Source organism: Mesocricetus auratus, unplaced genomic scaffold (genome assembly GCF_017639785.1).
Source record: "Mesocricetus auratus isolate SY011 unplaced genomic scaffold, BCM_Maur_2.0 Super-Scaffold_100013, whole genome shotgun sequence".
Taxonomy (NCBI): Eukaryota; Metazoa; Chordata; class Mammalia; order Rodentia; family Cricetidae; genus Mesocricetus; species Mesocricetus auratus.
This window is the reverse complement of record NW_024429196.1, coordinates 42,463,520-42,487,531: the sequence shown is the minus strand read 5'-3', so window position 1 is coordinate 42,487,531 and position 24,012 is coordinate 42,463,520. Positions and strand designations below refer to the sequence as shown.

The following is a 24,012-nucleotide window of genomic DNA, read 5'->3' as shown; positions in this document are numbered from 1 at the left end:
AAGTGTTGGGATTACAGGTGCAAGTCACATCTGGCTACAAAATGCCAGCAAACAGGAATGCCTGAGTTAATGTGCTTTTGCTGAGGAACAGGACATTCTTGAGTAGGTTACATAGGCTCCACTGATCAACATCTTTTCATATAAAATGGAAATACTACAACCTAACAATGGAAAACTGTGGAGATTGAATAACATCCTGTTTGTGATATATTTAGCATTCTGCCTAGTGGCTATTGTTAAGAAAGAACAAAATATATTATTGCAGGTGGGGTGTGTGTGTGTGTGTGTGTTTGTGTGTGTGTGTGTGAAGATGTTCAGTTTCTGCTTCACCACTTTCTGCCTTATGCTCCTGAGATAGAGTCTCTCAGCAACCCTAGAGTTAGGCTAGCAGCCAGCAGACCCCAGACATCCTACTGCTTCTATCCCTGATACCACCAGGGCTATGCTATGGCATGCCATGGCCAAGTCCACATTTCTACATGAGTTCTGGTGATGTCAATTCAGATCTTTGTGCTTGCACAGCAAGTATCTTGCCAACTTGGCTATTTTCCCGGCCTCATACTTCAGGTTTCCTATGATCCCACTATTAACAACAAATACCCAAGTTCATAGCACCATATGTAAGTCTATCATACCAAGACAAGGAATGAATAAAAACAATTCTAACAGCATCAAGGAAGTGTTATGGTGTTTGCTGCAAAATATCTTTACATATTTAAATTCTTTTCATAATTAAGTACTAGAGAAAATCCAATGCAAGACAGGAAAGTAAACTGAACATAAATACAGTAGGCTGAACAGAAAACTATAAAAAAGCCAGATTTTCAGCTACAAACACCTGGTAAGATACTTGCACCTGACATGGTCTCTACTGAGACTTTTACTAGGAAGAAAAACTAAGTCATCTGTGTGCAAAGAGAACCATCTGACTGCTGTAATCTGGACATCAAAATTAAAATGGTGGCAAGTATATGAAGAGAGTCATCTAGATCTAAGAATTATCTCACAGCTCTTCGAACCAATTAAGCAGACCTTCCATTCCAGGTCACTGAGATCCAAATCAATCACGAAGCTGAAAGCATGACAACATGCTAAGTTTCCAGTTCACAATGCATGACCAGCTGCAAACAATGGTGGTGTTTTATTAAAGGGAGAGCAATGTAGATTCTCTTCTCTTCCTCTTTATCTCGGGTTCTCTGACGGTCTATATAGATCTTCATGTAGTTAAGTATCTCAACTGTCTTGTTAAACTTCCATATGCAATCAAGACACGGAAGTTAGGGCTAATTTCTTGCATGTAAGTCATCTGTTGTTGGCAGTAGATATCAGAAGATGATTAACGTCACTTATCAAAGAAGCATGGTCTCTACAACTGCCACTCTATAAAGACTCTGATGCTAGGGAATCTTGTGAGCATTAAGGAGAGCCAAGAAGTTTAAGTGAGCAGTGTAGGCATGGAGCATAAGCAGTCACACATAACAGCATCAAGGAAGTGTTATGGTGTTTGATGAAAAATACTTTTTCATATTTAAATTCTTTTCCTCCAAGGGGATAAGGCCTCCCTTGGGGACTCAACAAAGCACCCCTCCCTTTAAAGACTGAGCAAGGTAACCCACCATAGGGAATGGGTTCCAAAAAGCGCATTCATGTAGCCAGGATAAAAACTGGTCCCACTGCCAGCCCCCCTTCCCAAACAGATCAAGTCATGTAACTGTCACCCACATTCAAAAGGTTTAGTTTGGTCCCATGCAGGTTCCCCAGCTGTCAGTCCAGAGTCTGTGAGCTCCAATTAGCTCTGGCCAGTTGTGTCTGTGGTTTTTCCAATCATGATCTTGAACCCTCTTGCTCATATGACCCCTCCCCTCCTTCTCTTCAACTGAACTCCATGAGCTCAGCCCAGTGCTTGACTATGGATCACTGTATCTGCTTCCATCAGTTACTGGATGTAGGTTCTATTATGGCAATTAAGGTAGTCACTAATCTGATTATAGGAGAAGGCCAGTCAGACACCCTCTCCACTATTGCTAGGAATCTTAGCTGGGGTCATCATTGTGGATTCCTGATAATTTCCCTAGCATCTGGTTTCTCCCTAACCCCATAATGGCTCCCTCTATCAAGATGTCTCTTTCATTGCTCCCTGTCTCCATACCTCCCCCAACTTGGCCTTCTTGAGCCATCATGTTCCCATCCCCCATTCACTCCCTTTTACTCCCCTTCCCACTTTACCCAGGAGATCTTAACTATTTCCCTCTCCAGGGGCCCTCAATGTGTGTTCCTCTTAGGGTCCTCTTTTTTACCTAGCTACTCTGGGGTTGTAGCCTGGTTATCCTTTGCTTTATGCCTAATATCCACTTATGAGTGAGTACATACTGTGTTTGTCTTTTTTGGTATGGCTTACCTCACTCAGGATGGTTTTCTTCTAGTTCCATCCATTTAACTGAAAATTTCAAGATATCACTGTTTTTTACTGCTGAATAGTACTCCGTTGTGTAAATGCACCACATTTTCTTTATCCATATTTTGGTTGAGGGGCATCTAGGTTGTTTCCAGGTTCTGACTATTACAAATAAGGCTGCTATGAACATTGTTGAGCAAATGTCCTTTGGTATGACAGTGCATCCTTTGGATATATGCCCAAGAGTGATATTGCTGGGTCTTGAAATAGACTGATTCTCAACTTGCTGAGAAACTGACTTACTGATTTCCAAAGTGGCTGTTCAAGTTTACACTCCCACCAACAGTGGAGGAGTGTCACTAAAATCAGGAACAAGACAAGGCTGTCCACTCTTTCCATATCTATTCAACATAGTACTGAAATTTCTAGCTAGAGTAATAAGACAACAAAAGATCAAGGGGATACAAATTGGGAAGAAAGAAGTCAAACTTTTTCTATTTACAGATAATATGATCGTATACATAAATGAGCCCAAAAACTCTACTAGGGAACTCCTACAGCAGATAAACACCTTTAGTAATGTAGCAGGATACAAAATTAATGCAAAAAAATCAGTAGCCCTTTTATATACAAATGATAAACAGAATGAATCAGAGAAATATCACCCTTCACAATAGCCACAAACAACATAAAATAACTTGGAGTAGTAACTCTAACCAAATGGGTAAAAGACCTGTATGACAAGAACTTAAAGTCTTTAAAGAAAGAAATTGAAGAAGATATCAGAAAATGGAAAGATCTCCCATGTACTTGGATAGGTAGGATCAACGTACTAAAAAAGGCCCACCTTTTATAGGGGAACATAGCGAGAGGGGGTTGCAGCTGAGGATGTATCTTCTCAAGACCCTAATGGTATTCACATTCAAGACCTCTTACAAAAGCTGTGCCTCCTGCCATGGAAATGGATAACCATGAACTATATTGGTCAAATATCAGTAAGATACACAAATGACAAAGCTACATTCTTATACTTCCTTGGAAATATCCATATCATTGAAAATTATCAGAGCTTTGTGTTTTGTAGCTTATATATTTAATAACACCTCTTAAGATGCTATGCATCAAGATTTTCAGAGGATTTTCCTGATAGGCAAAGGAGAGGTAGGAAGAAAGTGAGAGACACTCTAGGTAGAAGTCTGCTCTACCTCTTGCTCCTTGGCTTTTCTCAATACTATTACACACTCTGTATGCATTCTGTTCATACTCAGAGCAATGTGAACTACTGATATCTCTGAGGGGGGAAAAAGGATTAAAACTCTACACACCACAACTTCTGACTTCAGGTGCAGAACAACCCAGATTGCAATGTTCTCGCCACAACAGCCAGTGGATAATGAGGAGCAAACAATGCTTGCAGCATCACAGAGAAACAAGAAGCACCATACTTCTACAGCATCCACCATCCAAAGAGAATGTCACAGTCCATTTAATATGGTAAGACTTTTTTCCCTCATGAATATAAAATGGCGTATCATACTCGGCACACTTCACCCAAGTAGTTGTTTCCTGGAGGCACTGAATCATTCAACACAATATTATGTACTGTATACTATAGTGTTCCAGGTCTTCAGGATACAGGGTAAACAATCATAGACCAGTGTATGCTTGCACTGAAGTGACAGTCTTGTGCTGCCCAGAAATGTACCAATAATCAAGAATTCAGGACTGCTGCAGCCATATGTACAGCCAGGTGCAGACAGAGTCCGTACCTCAATGGGTAGGCTTGGCCTGTTCAGGCAAATGAATAGGATTTCCAAGGAAAGCAATGCTTGACCCAGGGTATGATCAAGAAGAATGTTCTATACAGAGGGGCCAGTGTAGAAAAGCCCCTGTGGCTGTAGCACACAGACCACAAAGAAGTCTGGTGGGACCTGTAGCTAGATATACAGGGATGGGCAACACCAACACCTGTAGTCTACTCTTTCTCCTCTGAAAAACGGGAAAAGACTGGAGGATAATTACATGACTTGGTCTGCACTTTTACTTGATGAAGAGACTGGATTAGAGTCACAGTGGAGCATATAAAACTGAGAAGCTGCAGTGTTCCAAATAAAAGATGGTGTCAATTGGGGCCAAAGCATTTGAGACAAAAATGAGTAATGTTTAGTTTCAAGTCAACAAGACCAGTGGTCAGCACTGTACTAGGTGCGTGCATGCATTAACGCACACTCCTTTCAACCACCTTATAAATATTCTTTCTCACATTTTACACATAAAAATGTAAAACAGCAGAAATATGTATGAGATCCTAGTGCCAAATATCACAACCAGGGTCCAAATACATGATTATCTGACTTCAAAGGCAAATATAAAATTAGTATGAGAAATAGACATTTTTGGAAAAGAAGGGGAAGAGGAGCTTTCCATGGTTAGGCTCCAAAACTTGAAGGCTTTCTGGATCCATTTTATCAAAGTACCAAGAGACAAGTTCTGGTGGAGGATGTGGCTTTCCACTCCCACTTGACAACCAGATGTTCTTTGGAAGTTTTACCATCACCGCACACATGGTGGAAGGGGGTCCATACCTATTTCAACATATCGACTTGGCAGATCCCTCATCTCACTGGCGTGACGTTCCTTCACTGAACATATCTGGAAAAGAAAGTCATAGGTTATTTTTCTAGCTTTGATGGGAAATTTTCTACAGTATTTTACTCAGTGTGGTATTTTTTTAAGGTAATCATGTCACCCAAAGACAGAGTATATATAATCTACTCTAAGATGTAAAAGACAGAAATCAATTTGAGAGGCTGGAGAGATGGCTCAACAATTATGACACTGGCTGCTCTTTCAGAGGACCTCGCTTCAGTTTCTATCACTGACATCATGACTCACAACCTTCTGGAACTCCAGTTTCAAAGGATCCAATGCTCTCTCCTGGACTCTGCAGGTACTGCATGCATGAGTTGCCCAGACATATATGCAGATAAGGCACCCATATACGTAAAGAAAAAAAAATAAATCAAACAATTAGCCTGAAAAACCTATTATAACCATTATTTAGATTCCCTAACATTAGTCCAATAAAGTTACACTCTATGGCAAAGAAAGAGCATGGTAATATAAATTTGCTGTTTCTACTGGCTTCTCTGAAGCTCTCCTTAAGGGCTGCAGAGACATGCAGGAGGTATTTTTGGTAGAGCAGACACACTATGGCTGACCTCCAGAGCCTGCTGTCTACATACGCCCTATTATCATCATGTGCATAGCCTGGAAGTTAAGAGCAGTTTCCCACTGTGTGAGGGAAGACAGAAAAAGAGAAGCAAGTATGTGGCCTATAAAGTCTACCATTCTACTATTAGCACTTTCTCAAAAAAAAAAAGTTTGTCTTTGTTTTAAAATTATACATGTAAAGTTGAAATAGAAATACGTATTTTTTAAACCAGTAATGATAGGAGATATCCTTCTTATGCTGTGAATACATGTTTCTCTTATTGCTTGATGAATAAAGCTGCTACGGCCAATGGACAGGCAGGACGTAGCCACGCAAGAAGTACAGATGGGGCTACCAGACTAGGAGAATTCAGGGAAGGGGAATGGATCTGAAGGGAGACACCATGTAGCTGCTGAGAAAGCAAAAGGCTCAGCAATCATGGGTAAGCCAAGATCATGTGGAGATACACAGGTTTAGAGAGAGCTAGCCAGTAAGAAGCCTGATACATAGGCCAAACAGTTTATAATTAATATAAGCCTCTGTGTGTTTGGGACTAAATAGCTTTGGGACTGGGTGGACAGAAACTCCATCATACAAATATACATACATACATATATATATATATATATATATATATATATATATATAATGAGTTGGAATATATATATTCAATCTATCCCTTAATCTCTCATTTCCCCAACTCCCCACACAAACACCAGATAATACACATTATTTACTAATTTTTTTTTAGCTTGGCAAGACTTTGTAATAAGAAACAAACATTTTTATAGGTTTGGCCCTCTATATAAGATCAATCTAGAAGTTATATACTGATCCCACAATTCAGTGATGGGGCTTCTTTTACTTGCAGACAGTGATATTTTATAGCCACTAGCCTAAGTTTCACTATACTATGGGACATTGTAAATCTAGTGTTTACAGTAGGCAAACAAATGGCAAAACAAGCATAAACAAAGTGTCAGCCCAAGGACAACATGTTTAATAGTTGTCTACTGTAGAGCTACTGCTATTCATGTAAAAGCTCACTATAAATAATAAATACCATTCAAATATTCTTCTAGCATATAAATCTGTATTGTCATTATAACATAGCATAAGAAACTAGTCTTACTTATTTGATCAACTTCCCCATTGTTTTTATTTCTATTCATGAATATTATAAACAATAATAGCATGCTCAACATACTTTTGTATAAAATGTTTACGTAGGATAAATTACTAGATATAAAGCTGCCAGGTCAATGTTAGAAATGCTTTTTTTGGTCTGTTCCCTTTTTAATACACATGTCTAATTTGGTCTCCAGCACTGCAGTAACTTGGTGAAGGACTCAGAGAATGCTTCCCTAATGTAGGACAAAATGCCATTACTGCAGACATGTGAGGATCCACAAATATGTGACTGTTGCTTTTCTCCTTAATTAATTTTTGACATTTGTCTCCTGTCTGTTTCCCCCAGTTTTCCTCTCTTTCTGGTAGACTTCTGGTAGACATCTACGCCCCCCCCCCCCCTCAATACTTACTAAGGAAACTATTAAATCATCTAATGGGAACATTTCACAATGCCAAATGGATGGTCATTTTGATGTGTTGATAAAAGTGGCCAAGGAGATGGTTTGGAGTACAGCAATAAAGAAAATATAATGTCGATATTAGCCAGCACTTTCTGAGCAATGACTGAACACCAATCTTGAGTTAGAGTTATTTTGTTAAAATGACAGTGCAGCAGGGAGACATGCGATAAGGCACTAGACCGAAGTGTGGTTGGGAAGCAGAGACATGCACTGCAAGCGAGGCATCTTTCTGGAAGAAGGGGTATGTAAGAGGAACCAGGAGAGGAAGAACAGGTATATAGGACAGAGTGAAGAGTCTAGGCCTTCATCTGGAAGGTTAAACAGAAACTGAAAACACAGAATAAGGGGCAGAGTTGAGCCCATAACAGAACAAAGTGGTTGGATCATGCACAACCTTGGAAGCCACACTGAAGATTAGTCCTCATATGATACTGAACATGTCTCAATGGCTTTACAGACGAGATGGACCCCTGCCTCTCATTCTGTATATACTCTTCTAACTGCACTGTGGAGGACAGAGTTGAGAGGAAAAACCAGAGCCAGGGAGACTTGACAGGAAATTAAAAAGAAGTGGACAGACTTGAGACTTGAACTTGTGATCTGACTGGACTTTCTGACACACACATATACACGAAAGGCAATGCCACCATGTTTATTCTAAGACGAGAAACCTGAGGCATTGAAAGTTAGTCAAAAACCACAGGGCTGGAGTTAAAGGGCTAATGCATATCCTGATCAATGCACAAGCCTCTCTGGAGACACGAATCATGGCACCATTCCCAGTTGCTGGACCACTCTGTCCCACCACTCCTCAGCTCTGTGGTGTGAAGCAGCAGGTTTGGAGGGTACACAGCAAATGCCCCAGTAAGCTTGTGGCCTGCACTAGAGCACATCATGATTTGAAGGTCCTTTCTTTTTACAGGCAACCTTTCACCCACGAGAACCAATCTGCTTCTTTTACCTGTCTCCTCCACATCCCACAGAGGCATCTTTTTCCTGTAAACAAACTCCATGAACAGTAAAGTTTACTTCTAGTTCCTTAGGTAACACCGACTTTTTCTCTTTTTCTTACACCCCCTAGTCCAGAAATCACTAAACACTGAAGGGTCCACTTTCAGAATACACCCACAGTCCAGGCTGTCTCACCAGCTCCACAGCACAGGTACAAAAAGGCGTTATATAACTATTTAACTGCAGTGGCGCCCTGTCTGTTCTTCCCTCTCCACTATGTCTTCACTGTATAGCTCTGCACAACCATTGTCAACCTTCTACAACACAAGTTTGGTCATTTAAGTAGCTCTACAGAAGCAACCTCTACTGGCTTCCTACCTCACTCAACGGCAGGCCAGAGATATTCCAAGCACCCATACGTCAAGGTACTACCCACTCTGTCACCCCACTCCCACAGTCCACTCTGCCCCATCCCTGCTCCACTCCTGACAATGGCTTCTAGCTGCTCATCTCAGCACTTCCTCAGAACTGCATAACTTTTTCCTCTCAGAGCTCTACACTAATAACATACTAGCTTTCAGAGAGCCCCTTTCGCCTTTATGCTGCATATACTCCTCCTTGCTATTTACCATCATCAACACGTGTTTGCTTGCCCTTTGATTTCTGTCTAACTTCCTTCACCAGAACAGAAACTGTCCAGACAAAGAATGAACTAACTTGCCTATTGTATCTGCAGCAGCCGCTGCCTACAGGTGCTTGGTGACCATACAAAATGAATAGTGTATCTCTAACTACATGCTTTCTTATGCTATTTCTAGTAGTTTCTGTCAATCAAGGTTGCTCACCAAGACTTTGAATCAAGAAATAGTCAAAATATGACTTAGTCTGAAGAAAAAAAATCCCTAATAAAATAACATACTTGACATAAAATTTGTTGGTTGTTATTTAAGCATAGAGAATATGAATTCATTATCTATGACTGTTCTAACACATAACTGAAACTCTGGCAGTTTTTACACAGAAATGCAATCACTTATAGATCTATACCTACAAATCTAATCAGTTTCTAATCAATTGACATGAGGTGTGGACAAGGCAGTACTTCTTAAAATCTCTGAGGGAGAACCTTAGCCTGGTCAGCTTGCTCTACTCCAGAAGCAACACACTGTTTTCTAGCATTATAGCCCCTCCTTCTCCATCTCCCTCACTGGGATCTCTGGCAGGGTTGCTTTGAATGAGAATGGCCCCCAAGGCTCACTAGTTTGGATGCTTTGTTCCTAGTCTGTGAACTGTTAGAGAAGGATTAGAAGATGTGGCCTTGTTGGAGGAAGTCTGTCACTAGGGGTGGGATTTGAAGTTTCAAAAGATTTGCATGCACCATTCCCAGAGTGTCCTTTCTCGGCCACCTATTTGTGGATCAAAATGTGAATAGAGACTATTCTTGTGGTAACTTTGGCAAAGAATGAGTAGCTTTCTGCCCTTGTGCTAAGAATTTGCATGAGGCAAAACTGAAAAGTAATGGACTAATTTCACTGGCACAAGGTAACCTAACATTGACTCTATCACATGGTTATTAGTAATCACTCTTAGGTATACCATGAAAAAGAGCAAGCAGGGCAAAAATAAATACAAGATGTGTGTTTTAAAGAGAAAAACATAGCACCAGAAAATTCAATGTTGAATCCGAGGAGTGTGCTGAAGAAGATGAGAAGATGAAGGAGAGGCCAAGCCAAAATGCCTTTAGGCTCAGCTTCCAACCTGCTTCTAAAAAGGAACAACAAAGGAAGTTTTCTGCAATTGTCAGTGGCCAAGCTCCACTCCAAGCCATCAGCCAAACCTGTAAGTGGTGTTCAAATAGTTCTGGCTTTAGAGTCATGAAGGATACACTAGTAAAGGAGTTGTGAAATCTTCCTTCATGATGAGAAAGAGTTGCTGGGGTCAGGGAACGTGTGGCAAGGCAGCCCTGGGTGAAGGCCCTGAGATGTCAAGATACCATTTTGTGAATCTATGAAAGTAAAGCCTGGATTGCACTGGAGAAGCCAAGATTTTGGAGATGCCATAGCCAAAGGATTTCTGCCAAAGACAGTTGCACATATGGAGTGAAACCAGTCCAAGAGAGAGAAGTGTGTTACCAGCAGCAAAGCTGGAAGGACAGAACCAACTAAGCCCTTTGACACTGGACATGGAGCTAAATAAAGGACTCAGAGTTGGCTCTACTAGGTCTTGGTCTTTCTTGGTTCCATATTTTCTTACTACCCCCTATTCTTCTCTTTTGGAATGGTAACATATATTCTGTGCCCTTATTTTACAGGAGTTTCCAATTAAGAGACAGTCTTGAAAGAAGGGGCTTAGAACTCTAGAAAGACTATGAGCACTTTTGAAATTGGACTAAATGCATTTTGCATTGTAATATGATCATGAGTATAAAGGGCCAGGGAACATAATATGGTGATTTGAAGGATGATCCGCCTAGGCTCATGTGTTTGAATATTTGGTCTCCATGAGTAGAACTATTTGGGAAGGACTATGAGGGGTGGCTTGTTGAAAGAGGTGTGTCACTGGGGTAGGCTCCAGGGTTTTCAAAGGCTTGCAGCATTCCCAGTGTCCCTCTTTCTACCTCCTACTAGTGGAAGGATGATGAGAGTTCTCGGCTGCTCCAGGCACATATCTGTTGCTTGCTGTCACGCTGCCACACTGCCCTGCCATCATGGAGTCTTAACTCTCTGAAAATGTAAGCCCAATTAAGTGCTTTTCTTTTTCAGTTGCCTTGGTCATGGAGTTTGGTCACTAAGACAATGAGACTGCACTTAGAACCAAATGGGCAACTCCGGGCAATCTTTCTACTCTAAACTTAATCCCATATTTTTTTCTTATAAATAAGCACTTCAAGTCCAATCTAAAAAGAACACCTGCATCACAGCACTGTGAAGACAGGAAGAGCATGGCATAGAAGTCACAGTGCTGAATCAGGCAGCAAGGCACCACATTAGCCACTGTCACACTTTTCCGTTCTACCATGTCTCACATTTTCCTTACAGGATTCATGTTTTAATAGGTAAAATTTATAAGCTATTACCACATGCCAAGTTTCACACCCTCCCACATACATCTAAAAAGTAAGTGGAAAAGAAGGAATCAATCTCAAGTCTGTCTGACTTTAAATACTAAACTGTTGCTGAGATATTTTCTCATAACTTTTTTTCCTTCAGCTAAATCTTAGTTTAGTTTTTAAATTACGTGATGCACCTTTAAAGGGAAGGAATCACTTCTGAGATTCAAGTACCTACTCTAGTAGTGCTGGTAAGCATGAAATAAAAGCAACTGGGGTCTAGGCTCCTTCTAATGAGCAGCTTTACTTTACCAAGGTACATATGGGTGTGTTAATCAATGTAAGAAAATGTTCTTAAATCAAATTAAATACAATGAACCAGGGTCTCTATGTCATTAAATTATGAAACATGCAGGGTGATTTAGTTCTAATCTTATCTCATTACCATCAACAATCCAAATGAAATCAAAGGTCACAGCTAAAGACAAAGGGAGGATAATATGAAGATAAGCATCTGACTAAATCACCAAAACCAACCACATGTTCCATAAACAGCTATGGGACTGCAGTGGGATTGTGGAAAATTACAACAGAACTCAGCAGATACAACATCATCCTGAGAACAGAAAGCAGGGATTGCTTTGCATGTCACAGAAAAGAAAGAGCACATCTTAAGATCTGTGCTTGTGAAATACACTGTCGTATCACCACAGCATTCAGGTGAAAACATTAGGTTTCCCAGAAACCACTCACGAATACATACTTCTTTAGACCACTTTCAGTGAATCTATAATGTCTGAGCTTAATTAAAGACCAGGTAAACCACCTTGATGGAAGTTCCCCATCCAATAATGAGTGTCACAGTGTCCTTCCAGCAGAGGCTGCAGGGATACATATCAGGCCGAAGACTTATATCATCTCGGGGAACATTGGTGATTCTTTGCTTTGAAGTGATATCAAAAATCTTCACACCCTGCAAAACAAACCAATATTAAGCATCCTGCATTTGGAGAAGGAACATATCAATAGTTGTGTTATATCAAAATAATGATGGCATTTACTGAGCATGCCAAAGAGACACACAAAGGCACAATCTTGCTTTATACAAACCCTATGAGAACCAAACACGCACTGTACAGATACACCAAGTTTACTTGTAACCTGACAGTCGATAGGCATTTCTAATGCAACTTTCTGCACAGAAATGAGTTTTGTTTTTTTTGTTTTGTTTTGTTTTGTTGTTTTCAGAAAGGTGTGGGCTCTGAAAACCGATCCATTCAAAGAAAACCACATGTGACAATTCAATGGAAACATCAAGCATACTACCAGCTGAAAATAAGTCTTGAGACCACGACTGTTTACTTTCTTTGGGAACCAAGAAAAGGAAGGAAAATCCCAAACAGTAGGGTTAAACTGAGTAGGTTTCTATCATTTCTAACTGAATAGAATGATATTCTCAACTATGCTCTGAAATGTCAGAAAATATGACAAATATGAAGAAAGACTATTTTTAAAACTTTCTCCAGGACTCACTTTATATTAAATAAACTCTAAGAAAATGCAGTATTGAAAGTACAACACACTTTTTCAATGGCAGGTATGTTTTGGCCTATGATTATACTGGCAGTAAAGGAGAAATCAAAAGGAGTTGTACTTGCTTCTATCGGTGGCCCGTGGACTCTGGGTAAACGGCAGTTCTAGAACTAATTCCTGAAGTAGCCCTTCAATTATTAAAATGACTTTCTATTCTCTTGACTACTCTGTACCTCAGGAATCTTACTCTAAAACAAAGTCTACAATGTGTTGGGAATTACTGTACTACAAAAATCCAAAGTGACCCGCCTTCCTAAGGCTTGGAGGTGCAGTATCAATGCCACTCATGTCTATTAGAATGGTCACCCCCCCATCACGTGTTAATCATCTTCTCTGTTCCAGACCTTTCCATCTGACCAACCTTCTGCAACTACACCAGTGTTAGAGAGACAGACATGTGCCTTTACCATATTATTGGCCCAAGCAATCAGATGGCCTCTCCATTTCACACTCCTTATGTTCCCTTCCCCTTCGTGCAGGACAGAAGATTTCCATCTGTTCATCCAAGTCCGTTCAAACAGCAGCAACTGAGGACACAGCAAAACACAGGCTTTCAAATATCAGGAGTCACACAGAAGATCTTTAACTCACCATTTCTGCCTGTCAGTGTTACCAAATGACAAATAAACCACTCGAATTTATGTGTGTGTGTGTGTTTGTGATTGTGTGTGTGTGTGTGTGTGTGTGTGTGTGTGTGTGTGTGTGTGTGTGTGTGTGTGTGTGTGTGTGTGTGTGTGTGTGCGTGCTTTTGGAAAGAATTCCCTACTTATCTTGAACTGCATCCCTCTTTAAATCAGATTTGAGCATTGAGGTTATGACAAATCCTAGCCACAAGATGGCACCAAAACACCAAGACTGTGGGCAAACAATGCCTTGGTGAATAGCAGTTTCAGGAAAGCTTTTCAATAAGGAACTAGGAACTAATTCATATTGTAAACTGGGAAATCAGAACCTCTTTAGTTTCTCACTGACAAGATCGTCATCACAGATTAAACTGCTTTAGTTTGAAACGGTCAGATTTTCTTTCATTTCATCCAAGGCAAATAATTTGACAGTATCTTTTGAACAGTAAATCAAATCACAAAGTATGGACCATTTGTTTTAGGGTTTAGGGTCTTTAAAAATTCCACAGTAGCTAGACACTGTATAAAGAGAAAAAGCCTACTGGAAATTTTAATATAAATATAACTTGCCAAAACTCCTTAATCCTGAAGAAGATACAGTTCTGATAATTCAAGCATTTGTAAAATATTTTCCTTAAGCAATGACATTTATACAGTGTGTCACTAAATGCACACCATCCGGAAGTACGTGTTTTACCACTGTATGCCAGTACTGAGAACAGAAGCCATGAGAGAGCTGAGGCTGCTGAAGAGATAAGCTTTGCTATTGTTGACCTAGAATCTTGTAGAATTGTGGACCTATGATCGCTCTGTCCTTGAAATCTAGCAGTATGGGCAGGTGCCACCACACCAGACAAGAGAATTTTCAAAACTCCTATTTCAGTTCTCCTCAGTGTTTTGTATATCTCCAACCATGTCAGAAGCATTGGGGAGGAAAGATCATGCATTAGGAATAAATTTATGCCAGGTGGTGGTGGCGCACATCTTTAATCCCAGCACTCAGGAGGCAGAGAGAAGTGGAGTCCCAGGTCAGCCTGGTGAGTTCCAGGACAGCCAAAGCTACATGGAGAAACCTGTCTCAAAAAAACAAGCCCCGGCTCCCCGGAAAAAAAGAATAAATATTTGTTTTACTTATATTTCCTGCATATCTTTCTCATTCTTTACATGTACATAATTAGAATTTATATAAAAAAGAAAATGTGCATTCTCTCAAGTAAGCTGAATATATTCACATTAATGTGCTATATAAAATGCTTGAAGCTCTCTGTTACTTGTACAAAAGTAAGCTGGCCTCACCATCTGTCTTCCATCAGAAATAATCCACCCAGTTTCAGTGATCTTCTAACTCATCTCATCCTTACTTACCTGCTAGAAATCCAGGGGTGTCCTTGCACTGGGTTCTGGCTTCCCTTCTTGTCAAACAGGGAAAGGAGCTAGACAGGATGCTGCCCAGCAAGTGAGTGGAATGACACACTTGGACAAGGTTTGAAACTGAGAAAAAAATCTGAGTGCATTTTTGGTGACAGAAAGGGATTCCTAATCCACTAACAATTAGCAGTTAATAATTATTTTAACCAGGAGAAATTGGTAAGATCACAGACTCTCTCCTCTACCGTGGCCTTGGTCTGGAGGGGACTGTGAGAAATAGGCAGGGCACAGTGGGCACTAATCACTGGCTGCTAAGAGGAATGACTGGCTAGGTTGCTAGGAATTCACCAACAATTCCCACCTCAGGACCAACTCAATACTGAGAGGAAAGATAAACAATGTATACTGTATTTAAAAAGTAAAGCCACCCCAGAGTTTACAATAAAGATTCTATAAAATCTGTTAAAAAAATGAGAACCAGAAAAGGCTGCAATTTAACATTCTGCGCCAAGCAGCCTGCTGATGCTCCGTTAGGTACCAGAGTTGGGTACCGCGCATGCTCACTGCAACAAGAGTGACAGTGAGACTAGGCCTGGGAAAACCACAGCCGCAGCACGAAGGTGCAGGCTGCCAGGCCACGCTGTCACCACTCCTGCTGTCACCGGCACGGCTGGGCACCTACAGAAGGCTCAGTATCTGAAAAGAATTCTTATTAGCCAGGGAATGGGATAAATCTCTCACTTGTGACTCCACAGGACTGAAATATCCCACAGAGCAGATGGGAACTTTAAAAGTTAGATCCAATTCTTCATATCACCATTCTTCAGGAATTAAAAAAAAAAGAAGTAAATAAAGGACAATAAAAGGTTTAAAAATATTCTCCAAGTTTGTAAAAAGGAAAATCATATTGCACCTAGAGTAATAAACACAAGAATAGCCATATCACAAATCCAACTAAGCTTCAGGGAACCAATCAAAATGAGAAAAGTGAAAGAGACCAGGTATGGAAGTTATACAAGTCACACAGAAGCCAAACAAAGACACTCCACTGAAGTCCATAAAAGAGCTTTAGTCCCATCAGTTTACCATGTGGCTCTCATGAAGGACCACAGAAAATCCCATTGAATTAATTCTAGTTATTATTCCCAAAGTACTAGAATTCATTTGAAAGAAAAAAAGTGTGATACTAGCAATTTTAAAAACTGGGCAATTAGGTGAAAGAGGGTAGATTTTTCTTGCTGTATAGTGGAACATTTCAAAAGTACAGAAATGCTCTAAAACTGACTAGATAAAAAGAGAGAGTTACTCTGCTATTCTCTCACCTCATCCCACATCCTCATGATCTCTTTTACATCTGAAGAAATCCAGCAGAGATGCCTCTGAGCCACAATAAACAAAGTATCCCTGAAGGTAATGGTGACATTCATATCTTGTCAGTAGTCAACAGCTGTCTAGCTGGAGCTTAGTGCTGATGAATAGGAGTGAAATCAGGCCTGGTACTACAAACCTACATAACTACCATCCAGGGCTCATGAGATCATGGAGCTTAGAAGTGCACTAACACCTAGGTTAAAATAACCAGATATAAAAGAGAGCCTTGGGTCCAAGTGCTACAGAGTCTCAGAAAGACAATGCTCCGGAGCTTGAGGGCCTCTTCCCCCCTGCCTCCATCTACCCATCTCCACCCACCTCTGCTTCCACCCATCTCCACCTCTACCCTCCCACACCTCCAAGGACAACAGTCTCAGTTTGTTTCATCTTCTTGGTCTGTTCTTTTCAAATTCACTCCACAAAATCCCCTGTTCCAATCAGTGTGCTTAGGGCTAGCAGGGGAAACAGAGGCCAGCTGGCCCCTGGCTTCTCTTTGTCCCGTTCTAGCTCTGGGGAAAACTTCTAGAAGAGGACAGGAAGAAAAGGAAGGAGACAAGAATTAAGAAGTCAGTCCATGACAGGTTTGGTTCAGCCAAGCTCTGCAAACGGTTTGACATGAAATGGGCAGAGCACAGATTCCCGTCCTTCAGTGAAGGTTCCATGAAGACAGAAAGGCCAAGGACATGGATGTGAAAGCTACATGCTGGAAAACAAATAAACCCCCAGACCAAAAAAGCAAACATGCTAACTTCTCAAAGTGAATGAGACATAATAAACTGTTTATCATAATCACTACAAGTTCAATGTGATTTGTCTTATTTTTGGATGTTTCTCAAAAATGTAATAGTTTTTATCACATCACTATTGTCTTTTTTGGATAAAAAGGAATTATCTGTAATAAGCAAGCATTCCTCTGTAAGCCATGTTTCTCCAATTGCTTGGTCCTGCTGTGTGCATTATAACCATGCTAGTCCAATCACAGCACCACTGCCCTGTAAAAGCACCCTCTTCCCTCGGTCTGGGTATCATCTGAGCTTCCCTGCCTTTCCCTGCTGGGAAAGGAGCATGCCTTTCACTTTGCTAGACACATGGGCATGATGGACAGTAGGCTTTCTGAGGGTGATTCTTAATCCTCCCCTCATTGTCAATTCACAATGTGTTTGCAACTGGTGGAACTATGTAGTGGCCCAGAGCCTCTTTTCAGCTATATAAGACATCTGTAGCTCCTAATACGTTAAAAACTGCATTGACTACATGGAAATCTGCCATCTCTAAAATGGAAGAACCTCCAAGCTAATTTACACAATTAACACATTTTCCCTGTCAGAAGAGAAGGGACTTACTACTGAGCTCATGCCCAACTCCTGTAAGGACAAACTACTGCCCATTCCTCAAGGGCAGAGAATGTAACTTGCATAAAACTCATCAAAAATTGGAAAACTACTTCAAATGTCAGTTTTCTCATGCTCCATTTAAGCAGCTGGTGATTTTTTCACTGGGGGACACAGATGTACCTGATGTTTGGACTACACAGTGATGTTCTGGGCACTGCAGAAAGTTCTCTGGACTTGGATGGCATTCATCTCTCAGGCTCTCTGGACCTAACCGAATCTCTCCTTGCATCAAGTCCCTGGCTCCTCAGCAGTTCCTCTTATCCCTCTTCGCCTGCCTGTTTCCTCACTCATGAATTCTAGCTTCTAAGCCTCACATGGTATTCAACGTCATGTATCTACCAGCAATTGCTGAAGTTTTTAATCACTGGCCTTCAGTGGGATTTACTCCAAGGGACACAGGGCTTCTCACAGGAGATCAGTACCAAATGGTGTACTTCCATTTACTGTCTTATCCTAATCTATGGGAATTTTGAGTAGGGACACATTTTCTAGCAGGAATGCCAAGGAAAATTCTGCACTGATGATTTAGAGAAAGACAAACTACTTTTCTTACACACATTCCACACTAATTTAAGTACCACAAAGCTATCTGCCCCTATTTCACTGACATTTAATAAAATCCATTTCTTTCTTCTAGTCATAAAACTGCCTAGAGACCTACTGAGCATGAATGCTCTACAAAGCATTTTAGGGGTAAGTCATTGAGCGAACCAGCCTTAAAAGCAGCTGGTTAATTTATTTGGTTTGTCTTCCACATCCTGTATTATCGAATTGTCATTATCCCAATACTGAGAGCAATTTAAGCTCAATGGGAGCTAAGTACATAGAGAGGAAAAGCTGTTTCCAAGAGGTCTATATTTTTGTTGTTGGAGAAAGTATTTTAGGGCTTTATTTCCCATAAATCCACATTCTGGCAGTCAGCACTCTCAGTACTTCTATTTCAATAGGAGCCTTCACATACCAGCAATATACTTTATTCTTCTGTGTTTTGTGCTGATAGATGTATCTAACACTTTTCTCCATTACTGAGTGGTGTAGAATGCACATCCCAGAGTCTCCCACACCTGTGTTGAGATCCCTAGCAGGTTGCAGTCAAGCTCTGGTTCTGGTCTCAGTGCTATCATTACCAATCACCCGCTCTCCCCTGACAGAGGTAAGGTGCATGTTTCAATCATCAGCTCAGGATCTTCCACATTTATGGACAACATAACTTTTTAGCCTTCTTCAACACCTGCAGTGCTTCTTATTTTAAGGCAGACAAAAAAAAATAGGAAAGACTGGGGCAGCAGGATCATGCCATAGGAAGCAGATACAGAAGACATCAGATATAGTCCTATAGGAAGGACCAAGGATCTCAAGAAAAACAGATTCCATAAAAGATAACCTTTGCTAAGTCAGATGAGATACAAGACAATGAAAAGGTAATAATATGATGGGAATAGATGGTCAGTGGTGGTGCACACTTTTAACCCCAGCACTGGAGAGGCAGAGGCAGGTGAATCTCTGATTTGAAGCCAGCCTGGTCTACAGAGAAAGTTTCGGGATGGCCAGGACTATACAGAGAAACCCTGTTTTGAAAAACCAACATAATAATAATAATAGTAATAACAATGGACTTTTTTTTTTGTTTTTTTGAGACATGATTTCTCTGTGTAGCTTAGGAGCCTGTATTGCAACTTGCTCTGTAGACCAGGCTGGCCTAGAGCTCACAGAGATTTGCCAGCCTCTGCCTCCAGAGTACTGGAATCAAAGGTATGTGCCACCACTGCCTGGCCTGACTCTTTTAAAAACATAAATATCAGCAAATCAGCCCCTAAGAAGGCAATCTCAGTAAAACAAGACAAAGCATATAAAGATAGGAAGCCTTATTACAAGACCTAAAGACATGAGAAAGATCAAGAATAAAATTTTGAAAACAGAAAACATAGGACACAGAGATGGCTTTGTGACTAAGAGTACTTGCTGCTCTCCCAGAAGATCGGAGCTTAGTTCTCAGCACCCACATCAGGGCCATGGGCACCCACACATATAAGGCACACATATAAGACCACACATACCCTCCCATAACTAAAATGGAAATAAGCCTTTCTTTCCAAAGGAAAAGATAATCAAATGAAAGATTAGCTACTGTGTATAAGGTACTAGATGTACATAGCAAAGAGGAGCCTATAATCCTGACAGAGCCAGAAGTGGCCAAGCAGCCAGGGGAGAGTAAGTGGGAACCATTGTCATGCTTCTTGCTTTGGCTCAGGACAGAGGTTTAAAGCACAGTTTTTTGTTTGTTTGGTTTTTGGTTTGTTTTGTTTTATTCTCCACCAAGAAAGATCATAAAACATGGCAAGCACAGGGGGCATTCTCAAGTGTATTCTTGCTTTTAAATTCACTGGTTAATTTCTGGATATGTTATATAATCTTCCGACTTCTTTTTCTAGAGGCAATTTCATGTGCTTAAAAGAAGTCAGATGCAGTCCAAACACTACTGCTACAGAAAGCATCTATGCACACAAGCAGTCTCACAGCCTACTTGATCAGCTATGCATATTGTAGAACTATAGCCCTGGAAGCTGGCTAATTTTGCAACAACTATGTGAACATATTGATAGTTGAAAACAAAAAAAAAAACTGAATCATTGTTAGGTAAAGTCCACTTAACAACCAATAGTTTCACACTAGGAAATTAACATGAAAAGAAGACACTAAGCACCAGGGTCCCATGAGGAGCAGTTTCTTTTATATTGTAAAACAAATGACAGATATAAATCTGTGGTTTCTTCTATCTACCTCTACAGGTTAAAATATCAACTTACCCATTCTGAAAGGTAGACCATTTAACCCTGTCATCTGTAATACTTACAGATTCAAGCTCATGACTATAAATGCTGAGGAATGACTGCAACATTTATTATTAATTCTGCTACTGTAAGAAAACCTTCCATACAGATCCACATCACCAGACCTAACAGAGATGGGTTCACATTTTCAGACTGTGGCCACCTACAGATATATTTCAAGGCCTGGACTCGAGGACAGACCCTCAGCAACAGGGAAGAGAAAATCTAAAAGCTGCCCACATCTGAACTTACTTCCTGTGTTTTACCAGCATAGTAACTCAACTGTAGATGGACCAATGGAGGGTAATCCTGGCAAGAAGGGTATGAAAAAGAAATACATAAGAGTTATCTGAATTAATGGATTTGCATATTTGAATAAAACCTTCACATAGTTATACATATAACAAAGGGGAGAAAAACCTTAAGATTGTGATCCCCATTTACAGAAGAAACCAAGTTAAATGAATCCATCTTAATTTGTTACAATCATCTTTCCCATCATTTTTATGAAAGACAGTAAGTCACGGATAGGTCTATAAAGGTGGTAGAACTGACTGATGTGTTTAGCAGATAAACCTATAGAATGTGATATACGTATGCAACCACATGTGATATGCTATCAACATATACAAGCACTCCTTATATACTTCAATTTCTACTGAAAGTCTCATTTGGACTCCTATATAATATCTCCCTGGGAATAGGAATAATTATCCCAGACTTAGACAATATTGGTAAAAAGCCTTCAGGTATTCAGTAGGCAGCAATAATTTGTGTTCAAACTTACAATAAATATCAAGTGGACAGTCTTCAATGGCCTGGCTTCTATTATAATGTTAAAATCTGCCCCGAGCAAAGAATGTCACCAGACATATTACAAAGGTAGACATGGATGTGAATAACACAAATGTCAAAATTTCTAATAGTTTAAAGACATTGCAAAATAATGCCTGGCAGAGAACACAATGAAGTAAGGTATTCACACATAGCTGGTATAAATGAACGTACACTGTTTGGAATTTAAGTTTACTTGGCAATGTGTTCAAATACATAAGAACAAGTCATAGCCTTTGACCTATAATTCTAATCAAAGGAATCAGTGCTATGAAAATAGTTCAACCAACAGAGAAAAGTTCATGCCCAAAGATTCCTAGATTCAGTACAACAAAAAATGATCAAGTGAAGAGACAGCATATAGACAGGGTAAATACTCTCGATGGCTAGTCACCTGACAGAGTACTAAAATCTAGATATACAACAAATCAACACAATCTAATTACCAAAATAAAACAAATCATTCAGTCAATAAGTGGGTAACTGGTCTGAACAAATACTTCTCAAGAGAAGAACAAATGACCAATAAATAGATGAAAAACATGAATTTTTTGGCAGCAAGGAACTCAAATCTCATGTACTTGATATTCTCAATGTAGTAAGGATGACTATTATAAAAAACAACAGCAAAAAAGTTGCAAGTGCTGATGAGAATGTAGGAAAAAAAGTTCTATTATATGCTTCTGATGAGAATGGAGATTAATCTAGTCTAAAAATAGAACTACCATATGATTCTACTATGCCACTCCTAACATACGTCCCAAGAAATCTAGTCATAATACAGACATATTTGTCCATCCATATTTTCTGCAATATTATTCCTAATAATTAAATTTTAAAATAAACCTGTAACATGATTAATTAAAACCCAGAGATCGATACTGGGTTTCAAGCTTCAAGCTGAAGATCAGAAAAACAAAGCATCCAGCCACTAGTTCTTCTCTACCTCAGGCTGAAAGGGCTATCCTCTCCTCAGAATAGCTGAAGAATAAATCTCCACATGAGGCTCTTTTCCTTTTATACCTCCCTAGTGCTAGGGTTAAAGGCATGTGATCCCAAGTGCTGAGATCCTATTGTGTGAGTTATTTCTCTTTAGGATTGGATCAATTTCATGTAGCTCAATGTGGCCTCTGGCTGCTGAGTCCTGGGATTAAAGGTGTGTGCCACCACTGGCTTGCTAGTATGGCTCCTAGGATTAAAGGTGTATATCAACATTGCCTGGCTCTGTGGCTTACGGCTAGCTTTGCTTTCTGTACCCTCAGGCAAGCTTTAACAAATCATAATTTATCACCACATAAACTTAGGTGCTCATCAGTAGATGGAAGCATAATGAAAATATGGCATAAATACAAATACTAGTCAATTGCAAAGAATATGTCACATACAAGACAGTGAATGAAAATGGAGATAATGCTAAATGAAATAAGCCAGAAAGATTTTAAAAAGGCAATCTAAAAGTAGATGAGGAAGAGAACAGGGAAGAGAGATACAATCAAAGAGAAATGGGAGGAATAGGAAGAAAGAGTAGGCAGTAAAGAGGGTAGATAAAACAAGATACAATGTATGCATTATGAAAACATCACAGGGAAACCTATTAATTTGTACAACTAATAGGCATTAGTGGGCTGGACTGGAGCTCAGTTGGTAGAGCACTTGCCTAACAAGCATGATGCCCTGGACTCCATCCCTAGCACAATATAAATCAGGTGTAATTATGTACTCCTATATCCCTACCATTCAGGATATGGAGGGAGATGGATCAGAAGCTCATAGTTATCCTTAGCTAGATAGGAGTTTGGGCTATGTGAGACCATGTCTCAAAAATACATTAATAATAATGATAAAAAAATATTTCTACCTTCATCACAAGTAGACTGTTGACACACATGGATGCAAACTGAAGGCTCAATAACAGAATAGCTAAGAAAACTAAACAGACACATAGAACGGACAATCAGGCAACGATGAAACAATACTAAACAAACAACTTCAAGAATGTAAGGAATTTCATATACTACAAATTTTTAAGTAAAAACAAGTCCTGAATTGAGATGACTTTATGCATTCTTTTACTATTTTATTATAAAGTAATGAATGCTTCTAAGAAAAAGATTAAATGAATGCCAATGAAGACCAGAAAATATGTTCACAAACTTGCTCAGATATACCATAAGGAAGTCAATGATATGGTATATAGGCATTCCTGAATGTACCTACATTCATAATAGTATTTCCAAAACAACACCAGGGAACCCTTCATACACTTTGGAAAAGTATGCCAACAAAAACACACTACAGAATACGGACACTTTACTTACTCCCACTGACGAACAGAAAGGCAGACATCTATCACTCACAGGGAAGCCTTAGTCTTCAGACAAACAAGCACCAGCAGTGGACAAGGCCACTCTCCAAACACGAAGGGGTTTGGTACAAAAAAATGTCATTTCATAAGCATGTATCAATGAATACTCTCCAAAAATAACCACACACTTCATCCTGTCGAAAGTGAGAGAACCTGCTTCTGTCCTCCTGTATAAGGCTTATTTAAATACTCCAGAACACAATTACTCTGGCCTCTTTATAGCATCTATTCTAGAACAAACACTTGCCTCCTTAAGACTCCTCCAAATCACATCTTAAAATTGCCTCCATCTTAAAAGATCATATTTCTGACATCTTAATAAGGCATGGCAGTTTTGAGGATCTACGGAGATAAGGCATATAGCTCATCTAGGTATTTAGTATGTTTCAATCTTCACTGTTACAAATAACAAAGAGGAATAATGGTTGGAAG

The 24,012-nt window shown here is 39.9% G+C and overlaps 1 protein-coding gene across 1 annotated transcript in view; it reads right to left on the bottom strand.

Annotated features, from left to right (window-relative positions):
- The window catches only part of Vps41 (VPS41 subunit of HOPS complex), a 157,741-nt gene that overhangs the window by 48,117 nt on the left and 85,612 nt on the right, over nt 1-24,012 (bottom strand). The window contains exons 8-10 of the mRNA XM_005071807.4: nt 13,202-13,321; nt 12,028-12,174; nt 4,981-5,047 (exon numbers count right to left, since the gene is read on the bottom strand). Coding sequence (XP_005071864.1) covers nt 4,981-5,047; nt 12,028-12,174; nt 13,202-13,321 — 334 coding nt within the window. The remainder of the gene's footprint in view (nt 1-4,980; nt 5,048-12,027; nt 12,175-13,201; nt 13,322-24,012) is intronic.